The sequence below is a fragment of the Naegleria fowleri genome, assembly GCF_008403515.1.
Source record: "Naegleria fowleri strain ATCC 30894 chromosome Unknown tig12, whole genome shotgun sequence".
NCBI classification, from domain to species: Eukaryota; Heterolobosea; class Eutetramitea; order Acrasida; family Naegleriidae; genus Naegleria; species Naegleria fowleri.
The window spans coordinates 88016-108690 of NW_025407944.1; the positions used below are offsets into that span (position 1 = coordinate 88016).

Consider the following 20675-nt stretch of genomic DNA (forward strand, 5'->3'; position numbering starts at 1 on the left):
CTAAAGGTGAACCAAGAACTTTAAAAAAAAATTCAACATGTCTACCATTTTGTCTGGTAAGTGTCAACAGATAGCAATCTCAGATGATTCAATTTCAACAACACTCACGGCCGTAACGATGTTACGTTCCATGTTACCATGTATCACCGTTCATGAATAGTCGGTTTTGGAGGCTTCGGAGGCTTGGCTTTGAATCAATTACACACTCAAACGGAGCCTAAAGAGTCCTCGGCCTTGTCCTTGATCAATGTTAGACACATTTCGGTTGGTTTATGGCACTCGATGATTGTTACAAATAATGGAAAGTTATTTGGAGGTAGGTGTTTCTGGGAGAATGAGAGTGATGAGATCATGTTTTTGTATGGTTGAAATGGATCATACATTTATATACACGAATTTGGTAACTTGATAACATCTTTGAATGACCAATACGAATGAATGAATGAATGAATGAATGACTGTAATATGCATGACTCAATGCTTCATGATATAGTCGGTAGAAACAGATATGGTGCCTTGGGTATTGGAGAGCCTGAATCTTTGGATCAATTAAATTACACATTACCAGTGGAAGTTCAATTGCCCAAAGAAGTAAAAGTCATAAAAGCATGTGCAGGAAAAACACATTCGATTGCATTGACCGACGATGGAACTTTATTTTCTTTTGGATTTGGTATTGCTTGTGGACATGGACACACGACATTAACAGGAGTTCCAGAACCTGTGCAATATTTATTTTCCTATCGAGTGGTGGATTGTTCTGCAGGTGAAGGTTTGTGTTTTTTCTCAATAATATGACACCAGTATTAAGGAATTTATTAACTATTGATGTGACGTGAAACACATGATTTCATGACTCATCGACACTCCTTGATATGAACAAATGTTCATACCATCAGGACACAGTGCTGCTGTGACAGAAGATGGCAAACTTTTTACTTGGGGACTTGCCAACAGAATCAAACCTGTCATGGTCAAGAGCAAAGCAATTGATGATGAATTTTTTGTTCAAGTCGTGTGTGGAGCGTATCATGGGATCGCACTGACAGCAACTGGAAAATTATTTGGATATGGAAAAAACGATGATGGACAAGTGAATGGAATCTCAACTACAGGATTCATCAGTGAGGAAAGTATTGAGGAGATTAAGCATCCTCTTGGAGAAGGATATTATTGGACTCAAGTCAGTTGTGGACTCAAACAAACCATTGCGTTGGATCATTTGGGAAATGTATACATTTGGGGATTCATTAAGGATGGAGTGATATCCATGTCTGGAGATGTGAAAGGACCCACACTCGTTCATTTATCTCATTCCAGTTCTAAGGTGAAGAAAATCATGTCCGGATATAGCTCATTTGCCATTCTCACTCAAGACGGTAAATGCCACACATGGGGTTACAATTTGCATTACAATTTAGGACATGGACACAACAAATTTGTTCAGCAACCAACTCTTGTGGAATCTTTGAGTGCTGTGGCCATCAATGATGTATTTATGGGTGCTTATAATGTTTTCATCTCTTGTGGTTTGTCGGCAACGACTGATTATTCCAGACTTTTACATGAAAACTCGTATTTTGCAGATTGTAAATTAAGGGCAAGTAATGGTGATGAGCAAGTTTGTCACTCATGTATTGTGAGTGCTAGAAGTCCTTACCTTCCCGCGCTCTTGTTCAAAAACCATGTCAACAAGAATCAACTCTCCACATCCTCTGCCAAATTCTCCAGTGACAAGCTAAAAGAGGAAATTGATAATGCTTTAACCTTGGATTTTGTGGAAGATCGTAACCAATTATTGCAAATTCTTGATTTTCTCTATACCAATCTTTCGAACAACATTATGCATCCAAAAAAGTTTGATGACATTTTTAACTCGTATTTATTCAACACAGAGAAGAGTATTGAAATTTTGAAATCGCTCACCAACTTGGAGGAGGAGAACAAACTTCAAGCACAGATCTTAATTGATTTTATTAAGAATCAAATGACTCACGAGACATTGAAAACATTTTCAAAATGTGCATCTGGCTCCATTCCAGAATATTCGAGAGATCTTGTCAACTTGTACTCTACCACGACTGAGCTTGTGGATTGTAAACAATTATCTGTTTTCACAAGGATGAGCGACGTTTTGTTCCAACTCGACGATGATACCACATGGATCCATTCACATAAGGCCATTCTTTGTTGCAGATCTGAATACTTTAGAGCCATGTTCTCTATTGGTCAATTTTTGGAGAGTTCTCAAAAAGTGATTCATCTCGATCACACACCCAAAGACGTTTTTGAAATTTTACTAAAATTTATTTATACAGGAGAAGAGATATCTGAAGAGACCATCACTGCTGAACAAAGTGTTCCTTTATTAGAATTGGCCACTCGATTTAACGTTGAGACTGTGAAATTGGCAGCAGAAAGAAAAATTATTCGATTCTTAACTCCATCCAATGTGGTGCCCATGTGTAGCGTGGCAGATATGTGTCAAGCCCTCAATGTCAAAAAGTGTTGCATGCACTTGATCGCCAAACATTTCAAGACCTATCAAAGGGAGGATCTCGAACGTGATTTGGATCCATCACTCATGGAAGAAATTGAAACTCTTCACCGAGAATATAGAAAAGCTGCAGAAAGTCAATCAGCCAATGAGGAAGCAGTATTTAACTACATGCGTGAACAACAAGAGGCCGCAGAAAGTTTACTCGATAATGAACATCGTCAACATCTCGTCAATGAATACGACGATGACGATATGGACATGATTCAAACCATTCTGCATGGCAGTCATAATCCACATAATCCAGTACATGCTCCCTTTCATAGACACAATTCTCGAAATAATTCTTCACAAAAGAAGAATTGTTTGTTCATGTAATAATTATATTCGAAGGTTTGAGACAAATCCAGTAAATGATGGAAAAACCCAACCGCCAATTTTTTCATTTCAAAAAAAATGTCTTCACGAAAAATTGATGTTTCACCTCCTCCTGCTAAAGAAGCTCTCGTGGTGATTTTTGATGTGGGCAAATCCTTGGGAACGAGACCTAGGGAAGATTTTGAGAGAGCGAAACGCGCTGTTTCCTTGTTGATCAAAATGAAGGTGTGTGATTGTTCCGATTAATTGTGTTATGTAGTAATAATATTTTATTATATAAATTTTTATAAACGCCATCATGATGATGATTTCATATTTCAATTTTTATTTCACTCAACTGCATAGATGAGATACAATCCAAAAGATGAAGTCGGATTGATTCTAGTAGGAACCAAGCACACGAAAAATCACTTAAATGAAGAACACGAAGATGAATACAAACACATTACTGTGGAACAACCTATTGATACTGTTTCATTGAATCTTTTCAAAATTGTGGATAGTTTAAATATTGATACAATTGGCATGTCTTCTCAAGGCGATCTTTTGGATGCCATTATCGTTGCAACTGATATGATTAAAGTGAGATGTGGAAAACGAAAATACATGAAACGAATATTTGTTGTGACTGATGCAGGCGGATTGGAAATTTCTGTAGATGACGACACAAAAGAAGGCATCTTTGCAGGTCTCAAAACTAATAATGTTCTTGTCAGTGTGATTGGTATTGATTTTAGTAAGACGAGCGTTAGTGTAAAAGATGAAGACAACAATGTTGGTTCCTCCTCCACAAGCAACACAATCGCAAACACACCTAAATACAGAAATGAGACATTCCTTTGCGATTTGTGTCAAACGGCGGGTGGAATGGTTCTTCCAATTGAACAAGCCATTGATACATTGCTACTTTTCAGAAGTAAGAAAGTTCTCTCGAGAACTGCATTCAGAGGTGTTTTGGACATTGGTGAAACAATCAAAATTCCAGTTTGGGTTTACAAAAAGACTGAGAAGACATCTCTTCCAACAGCTAAAAGATTATCCCTTGTTTCCAGAAAAAACAATACTTCTGGTGACGGAGAAGTCAAAATTGAAAAATGTTACTATCAATATGATGATCCAGACAATCAGGTTGATAAGGAAAAAACAGTTAGGGCATACAAATACGGAAAAAACTTCGTTCCATTCAACGTAGTGAACGAGAAAGCCTTAAAATACAAGTCTGTGAAAGGTATTTCAGTTCTGGGGTTCACAGATGAGAAGAATATCCCAAGACATCACTTTATGGCAGAAGTTTACTCATTTATTGCAAAGCCTGATGATCCTTTTGCTCAGACAGCTCTCTCTGCTTTTATTAGAGCACTCTCAGAATTGCAGCAAGTCATGATTATCACATATGTGTTCCGTGATGATGCTGAACCAAAGTTAGGTCTTCTCTATCCCTATATTAGTGCAAATTATGAATGTTTTTATTTCACTTCTCTTCCATATGCTGAAGATTTAAGGTCGTATCCATTCAAATCATTTAGCACTGTTAAACATACCGAAGAGCAACTTCAAGCAGCCGAAGACTTGATCAATGCAATGGACTTAATGGAGGCTGACGAAGAAGGAGAAGATGGAAAGAAGGAAGCTCTTAGACCAACCAAAACTTTCAACCCACTTGTACAACACTTTTATGATTGTCTTCACACAAGAGCACTCAAACCAAATGATCCATTACCTCCAGTTGATCCACTAATTACCAAATATTGTTATCCAGAAATGAACGAAGATTCATTCTATAGAAAATTAATTAGAAAGACGAGAGACAAGAGGATTAAATTTAAGTCACTCTTTCCTGCTAAAGAAGTTGAGCAAGAAACCAAACTAGGAAAAAGAAAATACTGGTTTGCCATGCAAAATAACAATGAGATCACCCTAGAGTCATATAATCTAGAGCCAACTGTTGAGAATGCCAATGAATTGGTGGCCGAGGATCACATTGGCCAAACTGTTAAACGTCTTAAAGATGGAATGGGCGATGAACAGTTCAACGAAATTCAACAACGTGTTGGTCTTAACAATTTATTCGCTGAACAAGCAAATAGTGTTAAAACTACAAATCCAACGAAAGACTTTAATGACATGCTCAATAGAAAAGATGTCGACTTGGTTGATAAGGCAATTAAGGAAATGCAAAATGTTATCTTCAAATTAATCAACGACTCTATTGAAGACCAATATTACGAAAAAGTGTTGAGTTGTGTGAGAGTTCTACGTGAAGGTTGCATCAGAGAATCTGAACCAGAATTATTTAATCACTTTATGAAAATACTCAAACAACAATATTCAAAAGGAAAGAGGGAAGAATTCTGGAAAAATTACATCGTTGGCAACAAGATTTCACTCATCACTCAAGACGAGTGTGACGAAAGTGAGGTGACAGAAGAAGAAGCAAAGAATTTCCTCACTCAAGCTGTTCTTGCTGCACCTGTCCAAGAAGAAGTTGAAGATGAGAAAATGGGAGACAATGATCTCTTTGATGAATTGGAATAGCAGAAAAACTTTTTTCTCCATTAAATTACATATTTAATATTCATCGAAAGGATTTACAAAAAAATGTTCCAACATTCAACTCCCACGCAACACATCACCACCACTACCAGCACGAATAGTGGTAGTACTTTCAATCCTTTGATAGGACCTCCAAACCATACAAGCAATCAACAAGGCTTGTTGAGAGGAAGTAGTAATAGTATTCCGAAACAGCAACACCAAATGCATCATCAGCACACAATGCTGTTGTTAGGACAAGAAGATGAAGACAATTCCTTGTTCAGCTCGCATAGTGGCTCATCATCACATCAGTTATTCAATCGATCAAACTCTTCCACCATCAGTAGTAGTGTTGGCAATAGTAATTTTCATAATATCAGTAATAGTAATAACAAATCTACCTTCGGACTAACGCCATTAATTGGTGGCGGGATTAATACTACAGCAGGAGGATCTCATCAACACGGTAGTTTTAATAATTTCCATTCATCATCATTTTCCACGAGGATTCAAAATAATAACAATTTATTTAGTTCAACGCCAAGTCAAACTGAATTGGTGAAAGGCTTTCCGATGAATCAACAAGGAACCAATAGAGCACCTGGATCATCACTTAACATGAATCCTTTGATGCAGCACACAATCATCACAGAGACATCCACAACGGGAAATATTCAAGAAGGAGGATTGAATAGCAGTGTAAATTCAATGAATAGTTGGGGTTCGGGCTCTCCCTTTTATTCTCCGTTCTCAACTCAGCAACCATCATCTTCGAGTGAATTCTTTCCAAATACAACAGCTCAAAATCCCTTTCAAAGTTCGACCTCCTCCAACTTTCAGCAGCAACATTCGTCAATATTTCCTAGCGGTGTGACCACAAGAAATAGCAAGAGCAGTAATGTGGCGTCATCAAGACTATCGTACCTCACATCGACCCTTTCATTGGCTGATGATGATGACGATAAGTTTATGGGAACTGCAAATCCACTTTATGAAGACTCTGTTCAACAATCACAGCAATATTTAGGGAGGAATATCGTTTCATCATCAAGCTCTACATTATTTTCCACTTCAGTTTTGTCAAATCAAAACACAACCCCATCACATGGTGTCTCACCATCTCCTTCAAGTATTTCGGAAAGAACATCTCCTGGAAACAGCATCAGCTATAGCAATGAAAATACGACAACACCTTCTCCACCACCTCCTCAATTTTTATCATCTACGCCAGAATATCATAATCGAGTAATGGGATCATCGACGACAATTATTGGAAATGGTAATGTGTCACAAAAATCATTTAATAATGCAGGAGGACAGATGAATTTTCTGCCTACGAGTTCTGCATTTCCTCCTAATGCATTTCATCAACAAACCATGTTTGGAAATTTTCAAAATGTTATGTTTGTGAATGTGATGCCACCTCAAACAAATTTAGGTCCACAAATTATGCCCAATATTGGAATTAGCCCTTATGTCGTTACTAATCAACCAATGGGGTTTGTTCCAATGAATGGGAACAGTGGCTTTTTAAATACATCTCACCAGCCATCTCAATTATTGAATGGAAATCAGCAAGTTGCTCAGATATCATCGGTCGAGTCAATTTCAAAACCATTACAACAACCAAATAACTCGGAAAACTCTTACTCGTTGTCTCAACAACCATCCGTCACTCCTGGCGTTGTGCCTCCTCAACAAAATTCGCAAAATCAAAATATTAATGTATCCAAAATTTCACCTATTTCTTCAGCAGACGAAATTGCAAAGCAAAAAAACGAAATGAAAAACATTGAGGAAACTAAAAACGTTGTCACGACGAAACAAACAAGAGCTCCAATCTCTAACTCAAACAAAGAAGAGAAGATGCCTCCAAAATCCGCTGCTAAAAAGCAGAAAAACAAAATAATAGAAATTCCAGAGAAAACTGCTACTCGACAATCAACAACTGATACAACCAAAGACACAGAGAAAACTGAGCAAGAAAAGCTAGATGAAGAACTTGCTAGAAAACTACAACGAGAATTTGAAATGGAGTACTTGAGGAGTTTGGACACTAGCTCTAATTCGAATAGAAACAAGGGTTCTTTTGTATCTACATCCAAAAAGAAGAAAGGAAGCGAACTGAGTGCTGACACAACTACTGAAGATAAGAAAACAACTGCTACTTCTTCTGCTTCATCGAGTAATTTTTTCAGCGTTTTAGAAAGCAGTCCTCCCACTGATGCTTTGGAAGTCAATCACAACAACAGTAAGACCTCAAAAAAATCAACAACACAGCCCCAACAAGCATCAACATCGAAAACATCCAAAAAATCAAAGAAAAAGAAAAAGTCTACGGTAAATGAAGCTGTAACTAACACTGGGGTGGATGCAACAACGAACAGCCACGCAAACGAAGATTCTAAAATTCAAGAGACAGCGGAAAATAGTGCTCACAAAGAAGATGCTTCAAATCCGACTCCATCCTCTCCTGAGTCAACAATCGAAAAACCTCAAACAGAGACCACACAGGCAGTCGTCACGACAAATTCATCAACCAAAAAAACGAACACTGAAGACTATAACAAACCATGTAAGGATCATTTTAAAGGAAAGTGCAAATTTGGATCTGGAATTTGTCCATACTCTCATGATCGATCATTCTACATCAAGTATCAACAAGAGCATCCTGATGAATTTCCTCCTCTTCCACAAACAAAATCAAAGAAAAAAGACACGTCTCAAGAAGTTGTAGAGCTTGTTCCTCAAAAAAAGATAGAAGTATGTGTGAAACATAGCTCCGTTCAGCCATGTCCCAATGGCAAGAATTGCAAGTATCTTCATTTTTCAGATATTTCTCAGCATGACCTCTACAGAAAGTGCTGCACAGGACACTCGGATAGAATTTGCAAATGTGCACCTCAAAATGCTTCTCCAGTATTATATGTTGAAGGAGTGACCAAGTTATCAAAAAAGCAAATGGAAGAAATTACAGAAAAATCATTTATGAAACCGGTTGGAGTTTTTAAAATGACAGAACAAGAGCTACTCTCAAATTTAACAGAACTCAAGATGTTGTCTCCCAACGAAAAGAAACAACGAAGATACCAATATATTTTCCCAGATACTTGTGTGAAATTTGTGATTTCAAAGATTGAACGATCAGAAGCCAATCGAGTGAAAAAACTATTCAATGAAACCGAGGAAGAAGAAGGTAGAAAACGAAAAGCAGAAAGGGAAGGCCAGAAATATGACCAAGAAAAGGACGATGAAGCTAATCCCACATGGCAAATTCTTGGTCTTGTGAGTCATCAACATTGTATTTTGCGCTTTATTGAGGAAAGACTACCGCTGTGCTTTGTCACTCCAGATTGTGATCGTTACAATGAAGGAGAAATATTCGATGATGCACTTTATGGTCATCACGTATCTTTCAAGCAGCGTCAATCATATCCTACCATTATTGAGAGGATATTTGAAATGGTAGAGCCAGATGATGAACCTGAAGAAGAAATTTCGAAAGAGTTGCTCTTGATGATGCTTGGTAATGCGAAGAAATGCTCAGGATCAGGATTTTTCACAATGGGATGCATTGGCCCATTTCAAATGTAAAACACGATTATTTTAATTATTTTATAAATATATTAAAGACAAAGCTTGATTAAGGTCTCAATGTTTCGTCAAGAAGGCTGTAAGCGTGGTTTGCTTTCGCTTCTTGGTTGGCGTGGTAGACGTAGTTGACTCTGGCTTTTTAGAGTCCTCATTTCCTTCGCTTTGTTTTTTTCGTTTTTTCTTGGACTCTGTGGACTGTTCTGACTTTTTAACAACCTTAACTTTGGGTGGAGTGGATTTTGACTTTTTGCTTATTTCGGTGATTCCCTTCTCCTCAGCGAGGTCTGTTGTTGATTCTTGACTGCTGTCCGACGACTTGTTTGGTTCTTCTGCAACAACAGTATCCTCTTCATCTGCCATCTTTTGTGCACATCCATCGCCAACATTCTCCGTGCTGAATGGTGGCTTGGTTTTGAACTTCACTTTGGGAGGCGACACAGGTGATGCTTCATGATTTTTCAAAGTTTTTTTGAATTGTCGAAATATCTTCTTCGCAACCTCAGAAATGCCTTGAGATTCTCTTGCTGATTGATCAAACCATTTCCATTGGTCAGCATTTGACTTTGATTGTAAATCCTTAATAAGATACTTGCTACTGCAACTGTAAATATGATTTGTTTGATTAATGTGTGAGAAAACATGATTCACAGTGGAATGATATTCGAAGCATATCGAACTATTATTGGCATCAATGAAACCTTCATCAATAAGGAATTTTTGTAATTTGCTTAAATGTAAATCCGAGTCTGAAGAGCTCGCACCTGATTTTCCTGAACTGCTATTTTTTGATTTCTTTTTCTTCTTTGATGACTGTGACTCTTCTTGTAGATTTTCAGAAGTATCGTCTTCCTCTTCTGAAGGGCTCTTTTCATCAAAAACGACCACAAGTGGAAAATGCCATGTTCCTCCTAGAAGCTGCTCGTGCCGCTGTTTTTCATAGAGACAACTATCATTGTCGTCATCCTTGTAAAATATGCAACAAGATACAATTTGAGTTCGTTTCTTTGTCTTCTTTTTTTTAACTGGATAAATTTCAACGGAGTTAATTTGATCTTGCTCTACTGCTTTAAATGCAGAACATACATCTGCAATGGGACATTCACCACATTTTGGATTTCTAGAAAGAGTCATGACGAGTTGGGTATGAATGAATGTCATTGTGTAAGTGATGTGTATCAATGGTAAAAGCTTCACTCACCTTGGAATGCAAATAGTTCTTCCTAGTTCCATAATTGCCTGATTCAAATCACCATATCGAGTTTTAATAGAAGAAGAGGAAATTTCTTCATCGTCGTCACACAAATCTTCAATGTCTCTAAAATGAGATATTAAATTGTCGGCCATTGGCCAAAATATTGACGTTGCTGTTTTTTGAACAGCAATATCTTCCTCAATTTGTTTTAAACGAGCAAATACACGAAATACATTTCCGTCAACAATACTGGCACATTTTCCAAATGCAATGCTAGCCACGGCACCAGCTGTGTATTTTCCCACTCCTTTCAAGTTCATTAATTCTTTCGCATTATCAGGTAATTTGTAAATAATATTGTGAGTTAAACTGTTGTCCTTGTAATGAATAGGTTTGTTGTACTCTTGAACGACGTATTTCGCAGCAGCATGTAAATTTCTTGCTCTTTTGTAATAACCTATTAGGGATAACATTATTAAACGATGATAATCATTCAATTTTCAGTTGAAATAGTTCATATTGAGTGACAAATTAAAAATAATTAATAAAAATCATAACAATAATCGAGGAACAAACAAATCAATCAACGGAAATGAGTAATTCAATAGAATTACATGTGTGTACATACCCAATCCCGACCAAGCACCATGTACATCATCATCGGAGGCATCACTCAAATCCTTTATCGTTGGAAATCTCTTCATCCATTTCACGAAATAATTCTTCACCGTTTCCACTTGCGTTTGTTGTAACATTAATTCGCTCACCAATACTTCATAGGCTCGTTGATGAATTTTCATTTCTTTCAATAGTTCATCATCACCCGGATTGGATTCATCGGAGGATGGACCAATGATTGTACTTGCTTTTCTCCATGGCAAATCCTTCTTATTCAAATCATACCACGCCAATAACTCTCTCCAAATGTGTTCTCTCTCCTCCGAAGAAAAAAGAAAATTCTTTGCAACGGTTACTTTGCGAGGGAGTGAAGTCATTTTTTGAAGTTTTGAAAAAAAATTCTAACTCGATGGTGGTAGTTATTCATCTGTGAAATAACGATTTTGAATTCAAGATTATTTAACCCGATACAGAGATTCATGATGAACGAAATTTGAATGTTTACTGCAACAATGACTCTTTTGTCGAATTTTTTCACTTTTTTAAATTGATTGGAATCAAGCACTCATCGGCATTAGTGGCCACATTATCATGATTGAAATGATGAGCAGTGCCACTATCGCCATTTTGCAGCAAATTTAAACATTAGGATCGGAGGTGGTTACAGTTTCAATAGGTGCTTCTCCTGCGGGAGGTGGAATCAGAGTACTTTGCATTCGTTGTCCATATTGATCCTCACTAGAATTTGGATTTCCAAAGATGTGGCTCTTTAAACGTTCCTTTACGTAGTCTCGGGTTCCTCCTCCTTCACCACTCTCACTCATCACACGATCGGTATGAAGTTGATCATTACGTTCATAGAAGATGTTATTTTCCGAGGTGTTTTTATTCTGTAAGGTTTGGGAAAGATGAGATTCATCATTCATAATATTGCCAGAGTTGGTTAATTGAAGGACCTGTTCTGCTTTTTGAGACATTTTCTGTTGAAGTGTACAACGCTGCATGTTTGTTTTTGCTGGATGGATGGAATAGGAAATTTGGGAATAGGAAATTACTCGTTATAGGGAAAATGGAATGGTCAATTATTATGTAGTCGTCCTTAATTGATGATGAGCTCGAACCTAATTTAGAGAATTACCATGAATGGTTGATAATATGATCTTCAAGCTTTGCGAGGTACATCAAGACAGTTGAAGTAATAGTGAGAAGAAGCAAACTTCATTGGATGTATTCGTTTTGGTTTATTATTCATGAAGTGAACACTTGACGAGTGAATCTATCACTCCCGATCACGGACGAACAAGTATGGAGTGAATCGTTAATGTTTTCATAGAGATTTAATATTCATCATCTCGGTTGCCACTACCTCCTTCTCTATAACCTTGCTCATCCTCACCGAAATCTCGTTTTCCTTCGTTGTATCTACTGCCAAAGATCTTACTCTTAATCTTGTCCTTCACATAGTCTTTGATACCTCCAACACCTCCTTCCTCATAGCCACCTTCATCCATGGCAGATCTGTCCAAACTGCCTGGACTATTGTAATTGGGATTGAATTGATCATCATTGAAATCTCGACCTTGATTTCCCTGGAAGACTCCGCCTTGTTGTTGAGGATCCATGATGTCATCATTGATATTATCACCTCGATAATCTTGATCTTTGTCCCAAGACATGTGTAGTTGGTTGGTTAATTGATGAATTTGTTTTTATGGAATTTATGATTCAAGAAGAGCTTCAAAGCTTGGAATGTGTTAGAGAATTGATCTTCTATAATCGAATGACGAAGAGTGTTAAAGAAGATTTTTTCCATGTTAGGAAATGAAAACGTGCAGCTAGCACATGCAACAAGTATTAAGGACATTGAAGGTTTCATTTACAGTTTCCAAATTTAATAATATTTAAATATTGAAAAAAATACACAACCAGTAGTTTTCATGGAAGATCAAAATTCCTCCTCCAACGATCATCATCAAGGCTCAACATCCTCATTGTCATTATCCGATGAAGGGAGAAACCGCGATGGTGTTCAAGAAGAAACCCTTAATCAAGAACAACAACAACAAGAAGAAGTGTTGGCAACTCATGATGAACAGTCGCTTGAAGATCCGGATGAAGAATTAAGGGAACGTATGAAACGATATATCGAGAGTCGTGGCGAGAATAAAGAAGGAGGCTCGCAATCACTTCGTTCCGATGATGATGATAGCTATAACCATGAGGAAGAGTTCAGCACGATCATTGCTTCTCCCAGTAGAAGAAACCATCTCACTACTAAAATGATGAGCCCACTCGGAATTAAGAAATCACATCAAAAAGTATTCCTTGAAATGTTTCATCAGACACTTCCAGAAAGTATTCATACTGTGGATGAACGAGAAAAGAAGGAAACGATGGCAGCGACCATTTTGCAAAAAGCTGTGAAAGGATTCCTAGTGAGAAGAAAATACATGAAACGGCGGGTGGAAGAGGCAAAGAATAAGGCTGAATATGAAGCAAACCAAATTGAACTAAGTGACCTGAGGAAGAAGAGACAAGAAATGACCAACCAAAGCGAGATGAAAGAGCATTCCCAAAAAATTGTAAATTCTATTCAAGCAAGCATCAAACGAATTAAACATGGAGAACAAACAAGGCAAGAGAGCGCAGCCATCATACAGAGGGCATGGCGAAGATACAAAGAGAAAAATCCCAATTCTGAAAAGCAAATTCAAGAAGCAAGTACCAAACTGATTAGTCAGATGGAAAATTCTGAGTATTTTGGAGAACGAATGACCATAGAAAATTTGATGGTCCTCCTTTCAAACTCCACACAAATGGTAAATCCCTATATTGCAAGACCAGATTATTCCTACAAAATGTCACTGGTGTAGTTGAAGTTCGAGCTAACACAAGAACTTTTTGAATGCGTCCTCGTTAAAATTTATTTCATCATCACTATTTTCAAATAAAATTCGTACGCTCCTGTGATTATCTTCGAAACATCCCAAGAGCAAAAAATCACACACAACAATGCCAAAGAGATCATCGAAATCCTCCGAGGATCCAGATGTCATCGAACCATCATCATCAAGAAAATCTGCAAACAACAAGCAACCCACTTCCAAATCCTCTAAAGGAGTTCAAAAACAACACAAGATGAAAAAAGCTCTCCAATCAGCTCTTGTCGAAACCTTCCACGCAAAAACTCAAGCCGAATGGAGAGAGTGGCTTTCCACTCACTCTCAAACGAAACAAAACATTTGGCTCCTCCTCTACAACAAGAACTCTGGCACGCCATCCGTCACGTACGAGCAAGCACTGGACGAAGCTTTGTGTTTTGGTTGGATTGACAGTACGGTCCGCAAAGTCGATGCCCACTCCCGAATGCAATACTTTTGCAAACGTCACCCTGCTAAAAGTAAATGGAGCAACAAGAATAAGAATCGTGTTTCTGTATTGATCCAAGAAGGTAAAATGACCGCTCATGGACTTTCTGCCATCCAATTAGCCAAAGAAAATGGAATGTGGGACTTTTTGAAAGATGCCCACGATTTGGTGTGTCCTCCTGATTTATTGGACGCATTCGAAGAACAAGGTGAAGAGGCGAAACAAAATTTTGAAGCATTTCCACCTTATGTGAAAAAGGGAATTTTAAGTTGGTTGTGCGATGCCAAACGTCAAGAAACAAGAGAGAAGAGAATTCGAGAAATTGTGGAGAAGGCAGAAAGAAATGAGAGGGCGAGATTTGATTAATGATTTGGACTTCAAATTTAATTTTACAAATCTTGTGTATGGCATGAGGGAATTGTCAGTTGTCATCACTTGTTGGATTTCATTTGTTCCTTAATTCCTTCAATATGGTCATACCAAGCATCTACACCATTACTTAAATCTTCGAGTTGATAATTTCTTCCAGGCTGTTTAACATGTATTAAATTTCGCAATCCGAAAAATTTAAAAAATTCATAATAGATTTCAAATTTTTTCACAAATTCACAAAATTCAATAAATTCCAACAAATTTCCAACAAATATTGAATTCCATTCATAACGAAATTTCAATCCATGAATTCCATTCATAACAAAATATTTCCACTCGATCATGATAATCCAACTAGTACTTACTGTCTGAATGGTAAATTCTCTCGAATTCTTCTTCACCACATACAATTCATTACTCCACGGTATAATTCCTTTCAGTAACATCTTCTCTGGATCAATATATAAAATTCTTGGTTTATCCGTGAGTATTAATTGTCTCTTTTTTGCAGTAAATCTTCTTCTCTTAATCACAAGAGCTGTATAGACCACATTTTCATTCTTCATCAAGAATTTACTCCATCGATCATTGAGAGATTCTGTTAATTCAGAACCACCTGAAACGGTACGTCTCAAATATCCATCAATGACAATTTGTCCCGAAGAGGACGAACCAGTTGAAGAAGAAGATTCAGATGAAGAACTCAGTGAACGAATGTGACCATTGGTTCTTCTAAATGGACTATTGGGTGAGGAAGGTGTGGTGGTGATGGTGAGTGAAGATGATCCATTATTACCATTGTTAATGTGAAGAAGATGATTCGAAGCTCCATTCAAATGTGACAAATTAGGACCTGGATATTTTGAATTGATGAGTGGAGGAGTCTCTTGTCCCAATTGTGAAAAATCAATTCCCTTAAAGAAGGGATGTTTTTTAAGTTCACTCATTCCTCCTCGTTGTCTACTTCCTAGTCTTTTCTCTGCATCGAATTGACACACTTGTCGAATGAAATCGACAGCATCTGAATCCAAATCTTCTTCATCTTCAATGAAAAGACCTTCTTCTTGAACGGCTGTGATTTTTTGGAAAATTAAATATTGTGACTCTCCGTCAAATAATTGTCGTCCAGTCAGAAAATGATAGAGAATGCAACCGAGAGCCCAAATGTCAGAACATTCCGATTGTGGAAGATCTTTTAGAATTTCAGGTGAGACGTAGTGAGCAGTGCCTACAAAGGTTCCTTTCACATAGAGAACTGGTTCTTCAAATTCTTCACCGTCAGAAGTCAATGGTTTTGTGGTTTTGAGAATTTTGGCAGTACCGAAATCGGTGATTTTTAAATGTAATGTTTCACTAAGAATTAAATTTTCAGGCTGTTGTTGTTGTCATTGAAGTGACGGTAAGAATGTGACCACAAGAATGTGAAAACAAGTGCCATCATCATCACGAATGGAACAAATAATTCAATTTCACACATCATCCTTTCATCCCGAACCAATTCCAAATTCACTTACCTTCAAATCTCTGTGAAGAATTCCCTTGCTGTGAATAAATTCCAATCCATTGACGAGTTCTGCCATATAGAAACGAGCAGCTTCCAACGAGAGAGGTCCATACTTTTCAATGACGGAACCCAATTCACCACCAGGTGCCAATTCGAGAACAAAATCTAAAATGATTATCATATGTCCACATGAAGAATTATCATGATGATGATAATGTTGTTGATGATGATGACCATGATGAATGGATAATGTTGATAATAATGATGAATGTGAAGGGTGATGGGCGATGACGTCGCGTGTTATTGGATTTAGAAGCATCACAAGACAAGTGGCATGGACAAAGATGTTCAACATTTAAAAAAATCAGGAATAACAATTATTGAAACATAATGACCGATTAAAATGTTGTTAACAACATAAATGAGTTCCGTTTTCAATGTTTTTGTGTATTCATTCATTTTCCCATCATCATTAAAATTCACACACAACCATTCACAACCATTCACAACCATTCACAACCATTCACACACCCACTTACATAAATGATCCTTATCTTGGAAAGTACAAAATAAAGAAATAATATTCGGATGTTCCAAAATGTTTAACACTTCCTTTTCCATTTTCACAGTATTGATTTTCTTTTCCTTGATCACAAAATCCTTTTTGATGACTTTGGTTGCATAGAAGGTTCCGGTTTTCTTGAATTTAGTGAGAAAGACTTCAGAGTAGGCTCCTTTGCCCAGCTCTTTAATAAAGTCAAAGTCCTCTCGAGTGTATTTGGACATTTTTTTTCTCGAAATTTTGGGGATGGGCAGAGAAAAATATGGCAAGGTTTTTTTTAGATTGCGCATTTTGGCGTTTGACAAGTGAGAGGAAAAGCAATTCCAAGAAAGGACGATTGTGAATGTAGAAACATATTTTGGTGGTTGTTGTATAGACTGATGAGTAAGAGGGAATATTTCAACTGATTTGTTTCAAATAAATAATATTGCATTGTATGATTCATTAACTTCCACCATGAAAAATTCTAATTGTATTCTATTCTATTAGATTCACGCACGTTGTTACTTCTTTTTACTCTTTGTGGATTTGCCAGAAGTACTTGTGGGTTCTGTGGTTGCCACAATTTCCGCAGAATCATGTTGCTGTTTTCCACATTCTAATTTATGTCTTGGCCAATCTTTTCGTTGACATTCCACACTGCAATAGGTGGCTTCTCTACATGCTCCACATTTCTTTAAGGTTTCACTGTTGTGAGTGCTTTCCTTTCCACAACACAAACATTTAGGAAGTGGACGTTTAGCCTCCTTTAAAGGTATCTTGAGGAGTGGGTATTTAGATTTCACAAGTTTCTCTGCTTCTTCTCCAAATTGTGAACCAATTAAATCGTAAAAGACTTGTAACTAATGGCGGCGTCAATGTTCTGTTCTCATATGGAGATTGGAAACCAAAGTTCATCTCCGAGTCAATGAACTTCAACAATGCATTCACATCCATCTTGTTTTTGACCTCCTCATCTCTCAAGATTGCTTGTAAAATTCTACAGCATGCGTTTTTAATATCACGAAATAATCTAGTTGTTCTCGACTTTAAAAAGTCCATTAATATTTCCACAAAATATGTGTCTTTCACTAAATATTTTCGGAATGAGTCATGCAAAACCATAGAACAAACACAAAAAGCGGTTCTACCCCATATAAATTGTTGTGCTTGTGTTAACTCTGCTTTTGAACTTGAAAACAGTTTCAGCATTTCTACCATCCAATAGAAGCACATATGCTCTAATTTTTGGCCTTTCTTCGATGTTCGATTCATCGGATCTGAGAAAAATTTCTCTCTCTGCTCTGGATCAAATAATAAATGGTTAATGACAGATAAATAATTGATAAACGCATAACACACAGGTGTGTTTGCCTCGGGCAAGTTTTTGGCACCAAATCCGCTCAAAGTGTCACTTAAAGGAAAAACTATTTCTTTCAAAATAAATTCAGAGTATTTAAAGTTGTCCTTATAAAAGTACTCTCTCAACGAAGGTTGTCTCACCATTTGAGAAAATAGGGTAGCAAATGAGGGTATCCAGTCATGATAGTACTGTCGTTGTTGTGAAAGTTTCCAAGAAAATAGTTCTTCAATTAAGTACTTCTTTTGTTCTAACAGTTCCAAGAGATCCAACAAAATTTTACATTCTTCAATCGCAGTTAACAATTTTCTTTGCTTTTTTGGGAATAGTCCTGTAGTATGATCGATTTCAGATGGTATGGAAACATGATAAAGTAAGGTGGATACAGTTCGAGCAAGCGTGCTGAAATCTAACTTATTCTCTTCTCTGTCAGGCAAGGTTTTAGCTAACGATAAGTTATCAATCATGAGTGCTAGGAATTGTTTTTTAAACACCAAAGCCATTGGAACAGCTTCATTACATTTGATCATCACTTTAAAGCACTCAGCAAATCCTTCACTAATCATTAACTCATTCCTGCCAATCATCCAGCAATACATCATCGATTCTATCAATTTCGTCTCATTAAGGATGTACCTGATTCGAGCAATTTCTGAGTGACGGGTCATTGCCGAAAACATCTCCTGGATGAGCCAAATACAATCATGGACCACTTGCAATCTCATCTCTTTCTCTACTTCCGTTTCTGTGCTAACTCCAAGAACATTGTCAAATAATAGCTGTTCAATTCTCGAAATAAAGCCATCTTGATCAATAAGATAGGTATACAGTGGTTTCATTGAAAAAGCTTGATGTGCGATTTTCTCAACAATCATAATATTTTCAGTATTACATTGGGCCAAGAAGAATAATGCATCATCCATGCGCAAGCTGTTATCATTCTGAATGTAATCAATGAAAGGTTGAATATCAGGCTGAATGAATTCAACAAAATCAGCCTTTACGCAATGTTCATCCAAAGTCTCTTGAATATACTCCTTTACATCGTTAATTTGTACAATGTCATGGATTCTGTGATGTTGGGATAGTGGTCGTGAACGTCTAAGAGATAATATCCTGAACTGAAATTATTTAACACAGTTACCAATAATGTTGGATTACAAAAAATACCTACTCTATTCACTAATGTCGCAAAACGTATCAACTCTTGTTTTTGAACTTGTTCAAATTTATCTCCATGCAACTTTTCCAATGATAGCCAACGATTCTTTGGCTCAATATTAGGAAGAGAGTTTTGTAACTTGTGTTTCATGTCAGATGGGGTAAAAATTTCGGGATTGATAGTAAATTTGTTTTTCATATTTGGATACTTTCCAACTGGCATTTCAGTTCCTTTACGCATAATACTCAAAATATGAAGTCTTCGTTCATGTTCGAGGTTTCTCTTCTTTCTATATTCCTCTTTTGAGTCTTTTCCAAGAAGGTAGGGCTTAGTTACCAATTCTTCTGTACCTGTGGCTTTACAGAATTCATAAAACGAGCCTGAAATTTCTTCCAATACCATTTCTCTTTCAAACACTTCTTCAACAATCTCAAAAACAGATTTCGAGTTCACTTTCATTTCTTTGAGGTCCAGAATAATTATTGAATTTAAATATTCATCTTCGCAATTCTCAAGAACTTGTTTGTATATCTTGATCAGAGATTTCATGTATAACTCTTGACCCTTTTTTTGACAAAAGGTGGACAAAAACTCTATACATCTGATTTCGAACAGGTACTGTGCTCCTTGCTTTTTCTTTTCTTTGCTGCTCAGCTTCCGTTTTGATGTTCTCAATTCATCCATGAGCTAAGTTTCCAGCACATTCCACGAAATTTCTAAATGGCTGAACAGAAATTTGTGGAGACTGAAATTACACACAGTCTCAAAACTCTCTTCATACATGATAAAGTTACAAATTCTGATGATGTGTCTTCTACGAATATTTGTTTTCACAAAATCGTTATTGGTGAGAATGTTCAACAAATAAATGAGCTTTGATGCAGTTGGTTCAGGCCAAAGATCGATCATAAAATCAATAAATTTGTCTAGATGCACATCAGATTGGAAGGCCTTTTGCAAGAGTGTCATTTGGCCATCCCACAAATTATTCTTTTTCAACATTTCCTCGACATATTGCTGTTGAGTTTCCTCGTTTTCTATTTTGTCGTTCGGAATCTCTGGTAGGCTGTTTTTAATCAAATTTAGCAATTTCGCTCCATAGTCATAAACTCTCTTGATACGATTTTGTTCCTCCTCACGAGCCTTTGCCTCTTCTCCTCCCCAATAATAAACAGAAAAATCAATTGTTTTCATAGGTCCTCTCAGCATTCATCAACTCTCTCAAAACCATTTCTGGTGAACCAAGTTGGCCAATTTGCGTTCGTTCCAAAACTTTCCAACGAGGAATTTGGACTTTGTTGTTGTCCCAGAACATTTTTCCAACGGAGAGGGTGATTGAGAGGATTTTTGTTTGGGAGGCATTTTTTTGTAACACTTTCTTTGGGATGATTTTACAATGAAACCACAAGACTTTCAAAGAATCGAATGTTGTTGCTTGAAATATATACATTTCAATATATACATATATTTAAAATTTGTACATATTCATGACCTTTCATTCAGGAATATCGACCTGAATAGCGACATTCAAAACTTTTTCAGAAAGAGCAATA

General features: G+C 37.0%; 10 protein-coding genes across 10 annotated transcripts; 5 read left to right on the plus strand and 5 right to left on the minus strand.

Annotated features, from left to right (window-relative positions):
- Positions 1 to 37: 37 nt before the first annotated feature.
- FDP41_011721 (uncharacterized protein) lies at positions 38 to 2875 on the plus strand (the record flags this gene model as incomplete). The annotated part of the gene is made up of 4 exons (XM_044702162.1): positions 38 to 56; positions 161 to 316; positions 494 to 772; positions 900 to 2875. The coding sequence occupies 4 exons, from the start codon at positions 38 to 40 to the stop codon at positions 2873 to 2875; spliced, it is 2430 nt and encodes an 809-aa protein (XP_044566573.1).
- Positions 2876 to 2953: 78 nt separating this feature from the next.
- FDP41_011722 (uncharacterized protein) lies at positions 2954 to 5410 on the plus strand (the record flags this gene model as incomplete). The annotated part of the gene is made up of 2 exons (XM_044702163.1): positions 2954 to 3100; positions 3221 to 5410. The coding sequence occupies 2 exons, from the start codon at positions 2954 to 2956 to the stop codon at positions 5408 to 5410; spliced, it is 2337 nt and encodes a 778-aa protein (XP_044566574.1).
- A 63-nt stretch (positions 5411 to 5473) lies between these two features.
- On the plus strand, positions 5474 to 9004 carry FDP41_011723 (uncharacterized protein; the record flags this gene model as incomplete). Its single annotated transcript, XM_044702164.1, has 1 exon — positions 5474 to 9004. One exon carries the CDS (start codon positions 5474 to 5476, stop codon positions 9002 to 9004), a length of 3531 nt encoding a protein of 1176 aa, XP_044566575.1.
- A 57-nt stretch (positions 9005 to 9061) lies between these two features.
- On the minus strand, positions 9062 to 11191 carry FDP41_011724 (uncharacterized protein; the record flags this gene model as incomplete). Its single annotated transcript, XM_044702165.1, has 3 exons — positions 9062 to 10121; positions 10203 to 10653; positions 10825 to 11191. 3 exons carry the CDS (start codon positions 11189 to 11191, stop codon positions 9062 to 9064), a joined length of 1878 nt encoding a protein of 625 aa, XP_044566576.1.
- A 261-nt stretch (positions 11192 to 11452) lies between these two features.
- FDP41_011725 (uncharacterized protein) lies at positions 11453 to 11791 on the minus strand (the record flags this gene model as incomplete). The annotated part of the gene is made up of 1 exon (XM_044702166.1): positions 11453 to 11791. One exon carries the CDS (start codon positions 11789 to 11791, stop codon positions 11453 to 11455), a length of 339 nt encoding a protein of 112 aa, XP_044566577.1.
- A 360-nt stretch (positions 11792 to 12151) lies between these two features.
- Positions 12152 to 12490, minus strand: FDP41_011726 (uncharacterized protein; the record flags this gene model as incomplete). Its single annotated transcript, XM_044702167.1, has 1 exon — positions 12152 to 12490. One exon carries the CDS (start codon positions 12488 to 12490, stop codon positions 12152 to 12154), a length of 339 nt encoding a protein of 112 aa, XP_044566578.1.
- A 261-nt stretch (positions 12491 to 12751) lies between these two features.
- Positions 12752 to 13687, plus strand: FDP41_011727 (uncharacterized protein; the record flags this gene model as incomplete). The annotated part of the gene is made up of 1 exon (XM_044702168.1): positions 12752 to 13687. The coding sequence occupies one exon, from the start codon at positions 12752 to 12754 to the stop codon at positions 13685 to 13687; it is 936 nt and encodes a 311-aa protein (XP_044566579.1).
- Positions 13688 to 13826: 139 nt separating this feature from the next.
- On the plus strand, positions 13827 to 14549 carry FDP41_011728 (uncharacterized protein; the record flags this gene model as incomplete). Its single annotated transcript, XM_044702169.1, has 1 exon — positions 13827 to 14549. One exon carries the CDS (start codon positions 13827 to 13829, stop codon positions 14547 to 14549), a length of 723 nt encoding a protein of 240 aa, XP_044566580.1.
- Positions 14550 to 14614: 65 nt separating this feature from the next.
- Positions 14615 to 16845, minus strand: FDP41_011729 (uncharacterized protein; the record flags this gene model as incomplete). Its single annotated transcript, XM_044702170.1, has 4 exons — positions 14615 to 14713; positions 14921 to 15928; positions 16070 to 16224; positions 16599 to 16845. 4 exons carry the CDS (start codon positions 16843 to 16845, stop codon positions 14615 to 14617), a joined length of 1509 nt encoding a protein of 502 aa, XP_044566581.1.
- Positions 16846 to 17124: 279 nt separating this feature from the next.
- Positions 17125 to 20316, minus strand: FDP41_011730 (uncharacterized protein; the record flags this gene model as incomplete). Its single annotated transcript, XM_044702172.1, has 4 exons — positions 17125 to 17463; positions 17552 to 19081; positions 19135 to 19809; positions 19882 to 20316. 4 exons carry the CDS (start codon positions 20314 to 20316, stop codon positions 17125 to 17127), a joined length of 2979 nt encoding a protein of 992 aa, XP_044566582.1.
- Positions 20317 to 20675: the final 359 nt, after the last annotated feature.